The sequence below is a fragment of the Clytia hemisphaerica genome, unplaced genomic scaffold (genome assembly GCF_902728285.1).
Source record: "Clytia hemisphaerica strain Z4C2 unplaced genomic scaffold, Clytia hemisphaerica genome assembly, whole genome shotgun sequence".
In the NCBI taxonomy this organism is placed as follows: domain Eukaryota; kingdom Metazoa; phylum Cnidaria; class Hydrozoa; order Leptothecata; family Clytiidae; genus Clytia; species Clytia hemisphaerica.
Window position 1 is genome coordinate 181,207 of NW_027103327.1, and position 14,062 is coordinate 195,268.

The 14,062-nt window shown below is 34.9% G+C and overlaps 1 protein-coding gene across 1 annotated transcript; it reads right to left on the bottom strand.

The window, feature by feature from the left end:
• Positions 1 to 3,713: 3,713 nt before the first annotated feature.
• LOC136815443 (regulator of chromosome condensation-like) lies at positions 3,714 to 7,641 on the bottom strand. Its single transcript, XM_067071901.1, is given in 5 exon segments — positions 3,714 to 4,980; positions 4,983 to 5,177; positions 5,538 to 5,726; positions 6,229 to 6,449; positions 7,511 to 7,641. Coding segments are annotated over 5 exon segments (1,380 nt in total). The 5' UTR covers positions 7,605 to 7,641; the 3' UTR covers positions 3,714 to 4,299.
• Between the last annotated feature and the right edge of the window lie 6,421 nt (positions 7,642 to 14,062).

Here is a 14,062-nt window from a genome sequence, read left to right on the forward strand (position 1 = left end):
TAACTACAACTGCTAGTCTAAAAACCACAATCATACCTTTACTAGAAAAGGCAGAATTCATTTTTAGAAAACATTGGTTTTCGAGAAAATTTACACGTAAATCAGAGGCCCCTTGAGGTAATTTTTGGAAAATATCACTTAAAATGACTTTCCTATCGTCAACTAGTCTGAAAGCAATAGAAATAACTTAGTATATACACTTTAAAACTCTTTGTAGCCTTATCATAAGCCTTAACTTGGGTTTCGGGGACGGTCGATGACGGCCGAAAAGCCTCAAGTCCTCACCATTGATGTACCGTTATAAACAAGCAATACATAACATTTCCAACCAATAAAACAAACCATTTTCCACTAAATTAACATAAAAAGTTAATTACATCAATCCATGTGCTCTTTTTTTCCCAAAGAATATTTTGCCTAATTTTCCAATTTGTTTTGACAGTTAAAATCGAAAGTGGGTTTCAAATTATGGAAAATAGTTTGTTTACATTTTCTATCAATCATATAAGACATTTCCCGGGATTTAAATGCGTTTTAAGGCGGTAGGGCTGGTTTTCCTAAAAGAAAAACGTATATTTACGGCCTCGGCTATCGCTTAATACGTAAATTTACGGCCTCGGCGTGGTAAAGGTTAACATTTTGGCCATCAAAGCCCTATTTTCTTATACATAGTTATATATAATGTTACATATACATATATCTTATAATATATTTAGTACGTATGCAAATGTTCTTAACGCAAACTTGAAGGCTTCAAATATTATTATAACTATCCATACATAAAAATTCATAATTCTTTGTAGATAGTAGTGTATAACTCATTTTATTTCAATAAATTGACTGAATAAAAACAATAAATAAAAAAAGATGGCGAGCTCTTAGCTTTAAACAATGAATTTTACATGGACAGCCCTGTATCACAAACTGGAAAGTTTGGCCAAAACTTCGTCCCCAGTGGGAAAAATTATCCAACCCACTGTTTAATTGACTTTGATTTAATCCCCATTAGAATTCGATGGAAAGAATTACACTCCATAACCGATCCCGACGGAAATCCTTTAGAATAAAAGAATTTCTATACGCATCGGGATTTGGATAGAAATTCTCATCCCCACTGATGGAAAAAGTTCCCTCGGGACTGTGAGAAAGGTGTGTGTTTCAAGAATCCCAATCCAATAAAAATTGTTTACCAAGCCAGGGGTGTATCAATAGCCCATATTATAAAATCATACTGTCAAATTTATATACTATAAAGCATGGTCACTGGGGTTGAATTTCCTTTCCTTTCCTTGCCTTCTCAATAGTTTATGTATTTTTTCAGCGACGGAGACGATTAACCTTTGATTTGTCTAGATCCTGATCAATTGAGAACAACAATAGCACTTTAACCATCCTCGATTTTGCGGGACAAAACTGCAGGTTTTTCCGATTCGCTTCAGTCAACCCACTGTCTTCAAAAGTGCAATAAACTCGCTAATGACAAGCTTACCAAAACGCCTTTTAAAATTCTATTATCTGACACCCCTGTATCACAGACCCGCTAGGACCCCATCCCCACTGGATAATGGTGCGACAATTTTTCTTCCTGGTGGGAATTCAGCCCCACCGGGAAATTGACTTTCATCCCAGTTAATCTTTTAACCTTGGAACAATAGAATTTATATCCCTATTGGGATTTCAATAGTGATTTTTCTCCCCACTGACGAAAAAGTTCCAATAAGGCTTTGAAATATTGTGCTCAGCATCGCGATCTGTTTAAGTTTCAAATATGAATACAAAAATACTTTCATACCTCTAACTTCAATGATGTCGGACGGTTTACGTCGGTTACAGTCACGCCATAATTGCCATGGTATACATTGGAAATCGTTTCATGGTCTCCCTGAAAAGGTATTAAAAAATGAAAAAGGCATTAACAGAAACGCTTTTTGTCTTTCTTCGTTTGACTACAATTTCACTATTTTTGCAGCCTTCGCATACTGTAAAAGATAATTTTTAAAATAATCGCACGATGAGTTATTTTCTCTTATTTGGCGTCCCTTCAAAGAGAGCAATTAATCATTAATTGCATCATGTAGAGAGCAATTAATCGTTAATCACACTCTCGATTTTTTTTCATCGAACGTTTTGATTGCATTCGAAATTCATTTTGTGAGAAAGAAAATCTATAAACATTAATAAAAGACGTATAGAGAAGAGAAACATGTAAAACTTTCAGTGTAATTTACTTTCCTAACCGGGAAATGTTGTGAAATCCGTTGTGCGAACAGCTCGTAATCATATGATAATTCATACAATTCGAAAATTGCACTCGTGATTTTTTTGTTTCGAATTTTCCTCGTCCTATCGGACTCGGAAAATTAATAACAAAAAAATCACTCGAGCAAAAATTCTCGAATTGTACTCGTTATCATGTGATTACATTATTATATATACTAACATTTTCTTTTGACCTAGAAGAGAAAATTCACACTTTCTGTTATCCGAAATGCAACAAAATATTTAGAAAAATAAAATTACCAAATCTTCAGAACCAGAATTGTGATAAAATCGTGTATCTGCAAACACATCAAAAGTGACACTAAATCACATAAAATGGAAATCCTCACACATATTCTTCTTTTGTTGACACCATATGTTATTAGTGGCTTTTTAGTAACTTTATTAATGTTTAGTAGCTGAAAAAAGAATATCAAGAAAAACAGAATTACAAAAAAAATACTGCTGAAAATCTTTAGAAATTTTTTATTAACGATATATACAAGTAAGAATTTTTATTTAAAATTGCTCCAAAGCACTGACAACCCCCAGTACAATTGCCATTCAGGGCTGTACACGCTGACCTTTATATACCCTGGACAAGTTTTCTCGATCCCAGCCAAGGAAATTTTTGATCGGAGTTTTTTTAATTTTATTCTAATGATAGTACTACTTCAATAGGGTTAACTTTCGCGGGGATTAAATTTCAAGGTTAAGCTCATCCGCGAAATGTTAAGATTTCACGGGGACTTAATTTTCGCAGATGGCTTAATGGGTGACAATATTTTCACACGATTTTGTGCCTTTTACTGTCAAATCATGCATGTTGGTTGCGTTGAAATACGCATTATGAGCGTCTCTTTGATGCCAGTAAACATTCAAAAAGTATTTATTTGACATTTTTTGAGTTTTGTTTAGAAATATTAAGCCTTTCCAAATTCCCCATTAAAGTACTCGATGTGGGTCTAAAAATATTTTTCAAAGGGAAAATTATTTCATTGAAGTATTAATTGAACCACTTCTCAAAAAACTCTGATGAAAGATGGCGGATAAAGTTTTATCCAGGGTATGGAAAAGAGAATGGCTGTACAGAACTCCCTAAAAAGTCGAATACCTTTCATGTATCGAAAGAATAGATGGACAAATAATGTACATCACAAAATCACAGAGCTTTATATAGACCCTGGAGGCAGTTTCTCGATCCCGGTCAAACAAGATCTTTCGATCGGAAGTTTTTTCAAAGTGGTACCCGCATTGAGAGCGCTAGATCTACTTCGTTTGCATACAAGTGAGGTAGCACCTCAAAGTTTTGACACTATAATGTTTTTTTTGCGGGTACCACTGTCAAAAAATCTCCGATCAAATATGGCGGATATAGTTTGGTCCAGAGTTTATAAAGGTCAGTGACATAAATTCCTTAAAGAGATTACAAAGACTGTTACTATATAACATGATTAAAAAGAAGAACAAAATTAATTATTTCTTTCATTACTCATCATACAATTAATAATACTTTATTCAAGTAAAGATAAAATCACTTCTGTTAAAAACCACCTTGAAAAAAAATAGTAGAAACCCTTGCAAAATTCGAATCTTTCAAAAGTCTTAACTTTACTCCAAGAGAATTCGCATAATGATTGTTATATCATGAAAACAAATGTCATTGAATTTTTTAAGTTTAAAATAGTGTTAACCTAAAATTCATCCTCAATATACTAGAGAATTCTTTTAAAATGTATCAGTATAAATAATGATGCATGTCAATGGAAAAGTTCCTTGCTTTCCTTACAATAGTAGAAAATGTGAAAGAATATCAACATCTGATGACGCGATTACCCTATACAGATTTAAAAGCGATAAAGATAGATACTCCATCTGTCTCCATCTTTGAAGACATTACAGTATTCAGAAGATCTCAACTTTTTAACCCGCTATTCAAGATGATAAACGTATAGCCAAAAACTCGTCGCAGTCGAGGTTGCATTGAAGATCTTGCTCCACCATTTTCACGTAATACCAAAAAGGTTAAAAAAACAATAGTTAACTTTCATGTCCATTCGCCGTGTTTTCTTTTTTACAGACAACTAAGGAAACGTGCTGACCACCACCAGATATGGTTAAAACTTCATCGGTTTCAGGATCAAGATTTTTCGATTTGACCAGCTCTGGCTCGTAAATATCATCATCATCGCCAACACCTAACTGCAGTGTGGTTCCAAAACCCCATGAATATAATTGGCCTTTCTCGGTTACAGCATAACTAACTGATTCCCCACACGCAACATCTTTGACTTTTTTATCTGCTAGTTTTGGAACTTTGACAGGTACCGCAGTTTCCTTTGCATCTGTTCCAAGTCCTAGTCTACCATATTCTGCGCGACCAAAACTATAAACAATACCTTCTCCATCCACCATTATGGAATGGTGTTGACCACCTTGGATCACCATCTGATTGGACTTCGATTGGTTCCGTATTTCCGTTAAAGGCTTTATAACTTTCGGGTTGAAATAGTTATCATTTGTGCCAGAGCCTAACTGTCCATAATTATTCAGACCCCAAGCGTAGACATCGTTTGTGTCGCTACTTAGGGCGAAAGTGCAAAAGCTGCCAGTGAAAATGTCTGAGAATCTCACTTTCCGTCGAAAACGAACCAATTGTGGCGATAAAAGAAAATCTAAACCACGTCGACCACCACGATGTCCAAAACATTCCTTTAATCTAATCTACCCAATTGGCCTTGTTCACCGGTTCCATTCGTGTATATCGAACCATCTTTTGTTAGAATGACAGTATGATCGTTACCAGAAGCTACTTTGATCGCTGGGTCCTCTATTTCATCACCTTTTGGGTATATCTTTCTAATCTCGTTCTTCTTGCCAAGAGAAGCTGCTGTTAGACCCATTTGACCACTGGCATCCTAGAGAAAGAAAAATTAAAGATGATAATGTTTTTTAAAAGGCCCCACAATAAAAAAGGCCTCAATATAACGAAGCAGGGGTCACAGCATACTATATGTAGGAATTTTCAATTGAAACTAAAGATATGAATAAACACTTTAACGAATTAGTTATACTTCCTAAATTAACCTAAGGAAAAATACACAAAACTGTGCAAAAACAAGTGATACTTGTATGGGCCTACCTGATTGTAAAAATTGAATAATTGAAAATATTTCCGGGACAGTCACATTTTGGGCATTATATACCATTTTGTATCTTAGTGCAAAAAATCAAAGAATTTCTATGGGCTCCAGCTAGGTCTAAAAAAAATTTCTTACCCTGTATGCTCCCCAAGCATAAACTTCTCCTTTATCTGACAAGGCAGCAGTATGACTGTCACCAGCAGAAACTTGTATAATTTTGACACCGTCGGGGAGAGCAACTTTTCTTGCATAATATTCTTCATCATCTGTACCGCTGGTGGCTCGTCCCAGTGCCCCTTCATCATTACACCCAAAAGTGTAGACCTATAATAGAATTGAATGTACTAAGTTTTGTATATAAATCCATCGCTATCAGAAAGGGCACGACTAAAAAGAGATCATTTTCTATGTCAAAACGTCAATAATCATGCCAAAATATACACCAAAGCCTCGAGACCCTCTCCCAAGATACATGATGGGTTAAAGATACGAATTTATAGTGGGTACAGGGGTTTCAACTGCCCCCTCAAAAATATATGCTTAACTCCTATATGCTCAACTCCCATACTGCCTCGATATCTAAAAATCAATCAAACTATAGAGTTTTCTGCTGCTTTAAGAAAATGTCAAAAATCAATCAAACAAGGTTGACAAACGGAAAAATATTTTTCCAAACGTTACCCAAAATCAAACCATCCTTTTTTCCAAAAAGATTTCCCAAAAAGTCGAACCCCCTAGTTTTTAAGGGGTGTCCATTATGGAATGTATTAGACAAATAAGAAAGGATCATGTTAAGGACTTGAACAAGTTACTACAAAACACAAACCTCTCCATCCTCAGTCAAGATAACAGTATGCATTCCACCGCATACTGATTGTATAAATTTGATGTCATCCACTTCTTTAACCAGAGCTGGTCGTTTCCTCTCCAAAACCTCATCACCGAGACCAAGCTGTCCAACATCTCCTTGTCCAAAAGCTAATACTTTGCCAGATTTGGTGAACACCGCAGGGATGGTTGTCACCTCTTCTATGGCTGGAGTCTCTTCTGCGAGAAGTAAGAAGTATCAAATAATTCAAATATAATTGTACAACTGACTTTAAAAAAATTCAACAGTACTCAATACTGTAATTTACAGAGCGGTATATGATATCACAGTTTTACTTTTTTTCTATATATAATTCAGTATAATTCAAATATAAAGAAAACTAATTTAAAGCAATGGCAGATGATTGTGAAAAGTAAATGGGAATAATCATAATCCAAGAGCTATAAGATTTTTTTAATATTTTAAGATATTTTAAAAGAGTATAAAACTTGATTGAACTTGATAATGTCAAAAATGTTTCAAGATGAATCGAAAGGAGACAGTTATTTTAAAACAGTGATTTTATTACCAATACCAGTCATTTTTTGTTCAACATAAAGAACTTAACATAAAAAAACCACAAAATTATAATACGAATTATATTCCATTTTTATACTAGCCTCCACTGTCAATACTCCAAATCATAAATAAAAATGCGAGTGAAATTTTAAAGAGTGGAGTTACTTTCCCTTATGAAATCCTTGAAAATGTAATCAAATCCATTGGTGATTGTAAGCCGCAAAAGTAACCCCAGGATAAATGGGTTAAACAATTAGTGGTAATGACAGTGATCAAATCGAGGTTATTGGTCTGAGACAGAAAACAGATTTTACATACCTTAAAGGAAGAAATTTTGGCGGAAAGAAAATTTGGCGGATTTGGCAGATTTGACAGATTTGGCCAGGATCCGCCAAATTAAGTTCCCGCTAAAATTTCTTTTTTACGCCTTCCGCCAAATTAAACTTTTTGAAAATATGATCTCTTTTAAGGTGTCTTTGCATTTTTTTAGCTGTTTTCACGCCATTTTAAGGATAAATTTTTCATTAAACGCCAAATTAAATTCCCGCCAAAATTTCTTCCTTTAAGGTAGCAATTTAGCACATAATCTTGAAATTTTGATGAATTATACACAATTTTGAAACGGAAATACCTCTTTATTTCCTTCACTAAGAAAGAAATCCTTCTGAGACGATAGAAGTTTGAACACTGTAATCAGGTCATTTTTCAATCACTTTCTTACCTTTCTTGGTATTTTTAGCATTTTTTGAAGTGCTTGCTCCTGATGAAGATTCATCATCGGATCGCCTTTTTCGTTTGTCTCCTTTTCTTGGCATTGTTTTATTTATATTCTGTCTGTATTAATTTAGGAAATATCAATTACTGTTGAACGTGCTAGAACCGCACTGGGGCTCAACTTCAGTGTTTTTAAATCATTTGTAGGCCAATTGTAAAATTGTAACCAATTTTAACCAAATCGGACCATTTTTGAAGTCTTCAGCCTGCCCAGGCCTACCCCGAAATTGTGAGGCTAAAAATTATGACCACCCCGTTAAAAGTTTTAAAATATTTTGAAACACTTGCAGGAGTTTGTCCTAGGATCAAGTGTGCAAAATTCCGATCAAATCTAACCATTTTTGAAGTCTCCAGCCCACCCCAAAGTTTTTAGCCTTGTTTTGGTGCTAAAAACTCATGACCACGCCCTTAAAAATAAAAATTTTCAAAAAAATAAAAAAAACACCCCCAGGGATTTGCCCAAGGATCAAGTGTGCCAAATTTCAGCCAAATCTGACCATTTTTGAAGTCTCCAGCCTCCAGACAGTATACATACATTGTCAGATTCTAGCTCAACTGAAGTTGAGAATTATATAAGGCCGACCCTAAAAGAAAAAAGTTTCCGGTCAACCGGCCGGGTGAAATTTCTTTTCATCGTCACCCGGCCGCATTTTTGTTTCATAAGAACCAAATAGATAACAGATGAAACTTTCTTCTTAAAAACCTTTACTCATGACTCATTCAAACTGTTACATCGTTCCCGGTTAGTGTAAAACGCAGGTCACAGGTCACAGGTCGCAGGTCACAGGTCAGTGATGATAGGTTGACTCTAATTAAAATAACAATTGAATGATTAATTAGTTTTATCCTTCTAAAACCACTCTCTTAGGGACCTTGCAAGCTTCTGTTTGGTGCCATTTTTTATCCATTCACACCATCCACATCACATTTTGTATAATAAATATTTTTCGTGCTTTTGTCTTGTTAGGCATCATATTTTATGATTTTGTCATTATTTTTGTAAGTAAGTGTCACTAGGTTGTTATTCTATTCAATTGTCATTTTATAATATCTTAATAACTGTATTACCTTTTTGTAATTTAATGCGTTATGTATTGATGTTATGTTATGTATATGTTATGATCTTATTATCTTTTTACCGGTCTGTACTTTGTTGACCTGTGACCTGTGACCTGTAACGTGACCTGTGACCTGCGTTTTACACTAACCGCATCGTTCCTATATAACACTCTTCAAAAGTTTGTTTATTTAGCATGCTTTCTGGACGTTAAAGATCAAATAAATACTGTTATGCATATTAAATCAATTTATTAGAATGAAAAGTTAGTTGATTCTTAGAAGAAAAAAATCACAAAGTACAGTAATTAATAGCAATACATTTCTTTCAGTGAAAAAGAAAAAAAAAATATAAAGACAGAATGTGGGGTAACAATAACAGCCAGAGAGATGATTTTTTTCTTCTAAATTTTTTTAATTAGAAATCATGATAAAGACCAAAAAAAATTTTAATAACGAGTGCAATTTGAGAAAAATTGCACTCGTCCTTTCGTGCAATTTTCGAATTGTACAATTTTTTTGTGATTACGAGTGATAATCGCACAAATGATTTCATTATTTTTTCTCCTAGGAAAGTGAAAAGTTTTATATTTTTCTCTTCTTTCTGTTTTTCTTTTATTTTCTTTAAAGATTTTTTTCTCGCAAGATGAGTTTCGAATTCAATTAAGAAGTTCCATGAAAAAAATGTAAGAAAAAACAACATTAAAATCAATTTTGTAAATATTGGCGCTGCATCGAAGAGTGTGATGAACGATTAATAATTGCTCTCTACAGGATGCAAGTAACCATTAATTGCTTCCTTTTAAGGGGTGCCAAAAAAATAATAAAAGATAACTCATCGTGCGATTAGCGAAATAATTTTATTGTGGATAAAGTTAAAAAAAAAAACCAATCTGACAGAGAAATTCGACATCACGGTTAAGGCAACTGCAGCAGAATTCCTTGATATGTGGTATTGTTGAGAAACATAACCAACACTATCTAACATGCGTAATACTTTCTCCATATTTTTTCAGGATTGTTTGTCAAGGAATATAATCTGTCATAATATGATCCACCTCGGTAGACCTTGACAGTTTTTCCTTTCACCCTCATGATAACACCCACTATTTTCATCCACCCTGACTTGTTTTGGGCTAGATTTTAGCTAAGATCACCGTTCATAACCCCATGCTTTCAGAAAGACTGGTGGTGTGGTGCTAAGAATTCATCAGGGGGGCATGCAATAGCCCCCAAAACACCTATATCAAGGGCCAATTTTACTTTCGTTTTCAGTGGTTTCATTTTCGATTTCAAGCTAGCAACGGGGTGCTTGCCCATAGTTACAGGGGTTTGTGCAAACACCAAACATAAAAAATTTCCAAATCCCCTGTTTTGATAAAAGAAATAAAAAGTGAAACTTTCCTATTTTTCACTTCTTTCTTTGCACCAATTTTCAATAGGAACAAGATTTCAACCAACTAGATTATTCCATATAAGAAAAGGCTGTAATTTTTGGTGCTAATGGCTTTTCGGCGCTTTATAATGGAGATTGGGGTAAATGCACTTTTATTTACAGTGTAGGTACTCCAATATTCCTTGCCAAGTTTCAAAATTCAGAATGCGAGACAAGGTGCAAGAAAAGCGATGGTTTCACTTTTGATTTCAAGATAAGGTCTTAGCAACAGGACGCGTGTACATAACAACAGGGCTGGATAGAAAAATCTAAACATAAAATTCAAAAAAAATACCAATCATCCTATAAACAATTAGGAACATTTGGTGAGTTCCTGTATGTGGCTGCAACAAAAAAAGTTGTAACAGCACTCATAAAAGAATTTAGTTTGTGTCTTTTTTTACTGTTTTTTGCCTAGAAGATATGTGACTTCCCAAGCGATTTAAAGTACCTGAAAATCAGACCGGTCTTGGTCCGGTATTATGAGCGGTCTAGTAGTGGTCCAATTTTTATTCTAGATCCACCTCCTCTCTAGAAATTTGATCTCTAACAGTCCTGGCGGCTTCTAGATACTTGTGGCCGCTCATTAGACCGGTCCAGACTGCTCGTTAGACCGACCCGAGCCGTTCGTTTTTAGTAATGATTACCGTAAATCCTCGAGTAAGCGCCAGGCTCTAACGGGGGGGGCGCTTATTCAAGCGGGGCGCTTATTTTTTTATTTCAGAAATTCGTATATCAACAAATTCGGAATCTGCTTAAACTTAACTGTTTCAAAGGGTTGATTTTTTAAAAAAGCATGAATTAAAGAAAAATTTGAAAAATCCAATTGACAATTTCTATCTTTTTATTCTTAATCGCTTTCTTTCTTTTTAAGACACAAGTATCTACTCAATATCTTATTCAATCTATAACAAAATTCGAATAAGCGCCCTTCCCTGGAGGGGGCGCTTATTCGAGCAGGGCGCTTATTCAAGGATTTACGGTACATTAAAATTGTTGTAAAAGGATGTCGACCGGGTGACCAGGCGATCGGGGCCGGTCTGGGCCCGGATGCTTTGTAGCGGCAGCTAAATTAACTCATGGCGGCCTTTTGGTAAATTTTTACCGGTTATTTACCAACCCTTAAAAACCCGTCTAAAGACCAGTCCCATTTTCAGGTACTTTAAATCGCTTGGTAAACAAAGTAAGTATAAGCAGACTGTACCTTTAATTGGCTGTGAAAAATTTCTGCATCGGTAGAATTTCCTCAAACTTTCAACAATGATAGAACAAACCTGTTAATCAAAATTAACCAGCGTGTTTTTATCTTCCTCTTTCTTCATCTTCAATGAAGCACTTGAGTCTACTGACAGTTTAGACTTAAACTTGTATATTAAGATATATATCCTAAGCCTTAGGATCACAGAAACAAATATATGAAAGGTGGGATTTTACAGCGACTCAATACCGTAGAATCGTCTAATTTCTATTTCTATTTCTTTATTAGCATGAACTTTTTACAAGTTATTTTCGCTAATGGAACAAAAAATAAATAAATGAAAAACTATTAGAGGTTTTGTTTTTAAATAAGAATAATAGATCCAAAAGGGCGCCCTCATCTTGCAAGATAATTTGTTTTGGTCTCCGGCTTTGGGAAATTGGTTGTTTTCAATAGAAAATGGTAAGAAACTTGCATTTACATTTACGTTTAAGATAGGGCGGCCAAAGGGCATGGCGTCCTCCAGCTTTTTGGTCCCCCCTAATATGAGCTAAAATCCCCCATCTGGCCTTTCCCCCCCACCTGTCTTTAAAATTTGTGCTCCCCCCCCCTAATTGGGAAGTCCCCCTAGCCGTATTGTATAAGGGTTGCGAAGTGATGATCCAGACTCGCCTCAATTCGCAAGCTACTATAGCAAAAAAAAGACTCTCAAAATCCCAAGAAAGACAGGCTCATAAGCCTGAATGCCCAAACACACCAGGAAGGTCTGTATTTATCCTATTACTCCCCCCACTAGGTAGAGGACTGAATATACCCCCTATTCGCCTTTCTCCCCCCATCAAGCTTGAAATTTTCACTTCCCCCCTGGCACCAAAATATGATTCCCCCCCCCCCATCTTCCTGGGGGGGGATGATCCCATGAAGGGTCACGTCTCACATGGTAACAAATTTGCAATTTTAGTAAAATAAAGTTTGGGGTGAAATATCTTACCATAAAAAGTAGCTAAGATCATCAAATCTTTTTTTAAACTAAAAAGAATTTATTCAGCTTTCTTCTAAAAAAATCTGCATTCTCATATTTTTCTTCGTTTCTAAAATAATAAGGAAAATCCACTATGCTGTCTCCGCAAAAACGTCTCCGAAAAATTTTCTAGGTACCCTTACATAAATAACAATTAGTGTGAATGGTCCTAAATCCGACAACCCTGCCTAAATCTGACCACTCAAATAACTACTAAAATGAAAATTCTATTTTTACAAACATTCCCTCTCCAAGTTGAACAATAAACTATTGCAAGGACTCTTGAAACAAAACATCTAACAAGATGACTATAATGTCAAGATGTCAATTAATGTGATAACAAGTGATACTTTTATGGACCTACCTGGTTAAGCATTTTTTAACACATTTATAATTGATATCTATGTGACGTGACCATTAAACAATCATTCAGAACACAAATAGTGACGATCTTTTAAAATTAGTCGTTTGTTTCTTATGAAAAAAATGTTTAGAAACCAAAATTTCATGTTCTTGAAATATTCTTTCATTATTCAAGACTTCATGCTTTCATATTCAAGACTTCATGAGCAAAAAAAAACATATCTCATCAAAAAATTGAGTAATTTTGGCTAAGAACATTGATGTATGCTTATTAATAGTGATTATTATAGATAAACATGCGTTTTTTGAGCTGAATGATTCTTTTTTTACAAAAACCTGCTTGAGCCATCCTTTACCTACTTTCATGCAAAAAATCAAATGATCCAATATTTCACAAAGTCCAAAAAACCCTTTTTTTGGCCGTTTTTTAGCTGAAATTTACCCCGAAAATTGTTTTCCAAAAATCGGGCTCTGTCACATTCGAGGGTTTATAGTTACGCATCTTTGTGCAAAAGATCATAAAGAATGAAAGAGCCAATTTCGAGAAAAGCTATCCGTGATCCGTGGCTTAGGTTTTTTCTCATCTTCAATTTACTGAAGAAAGCGGGAATTTGATGCGAGAGTTAGATTGTCAACAAAGTGCCATAAAAAATCATTGAATAAAAGAAGAACTTAAAATCTTAAATATTTTCATTTTGAAGAATTGGTGCAAAAAAGTGAAACATGAAAAAGTTTCATTTTTCATTGCTTTAATCGAAATGGGGGATTTGGAAAATTTTCTATGTTTAGTTTTTTGCACAAACCCTTGTAACTATAGGCGAGCACCCCGTTGCTAAGATATTGGCTTGAAATTGAAACCACTGAAAACAAAAGTAAAGTTGGCACATATTCAAAACCCTTTAATCTTGATATACAAGTTTAAGTCTATATACTGCCATCGGATTTAGGTAGGGCTGTCTGATTTAGTCTTTCGTCTACCAGCATAATTTTTTCACCATGCTTTCGCTCATGATTCTTTTTTTCCCCGATCAACTCTTTGCTTGGGTTTTCCTCTGGACTCGGGTCAAAAGAGACATTTTAGTTTTGTTTTCTGATTTTCTTTGAAACTTTAAAGGTTATATGTAAACGTGTGGATGTTTTTGAAAGCCAAAAGCTTCTTCTTTTTAAATGTGAAAACCGTTTTTCGATAACTTTTTCACATCATTCGCAGTAAACAAAAGTTTGAAGCTGGTTGACTGATTTTCAAGGCCGCGCAAGGTAAAACCCCAATGTTTTCTCACATACGAGCTACCTTGCCAAGATTTTGGTTGAGCAAAATCGAAACTGAGTGCCAAAAAATCATGGAATTTAGCTGAGGAGTCTTGTTATCAAAGGAGCTGTAAAATTGGAACTTCAAATTGATTTATCTCAAGAACTAAAACTTTTT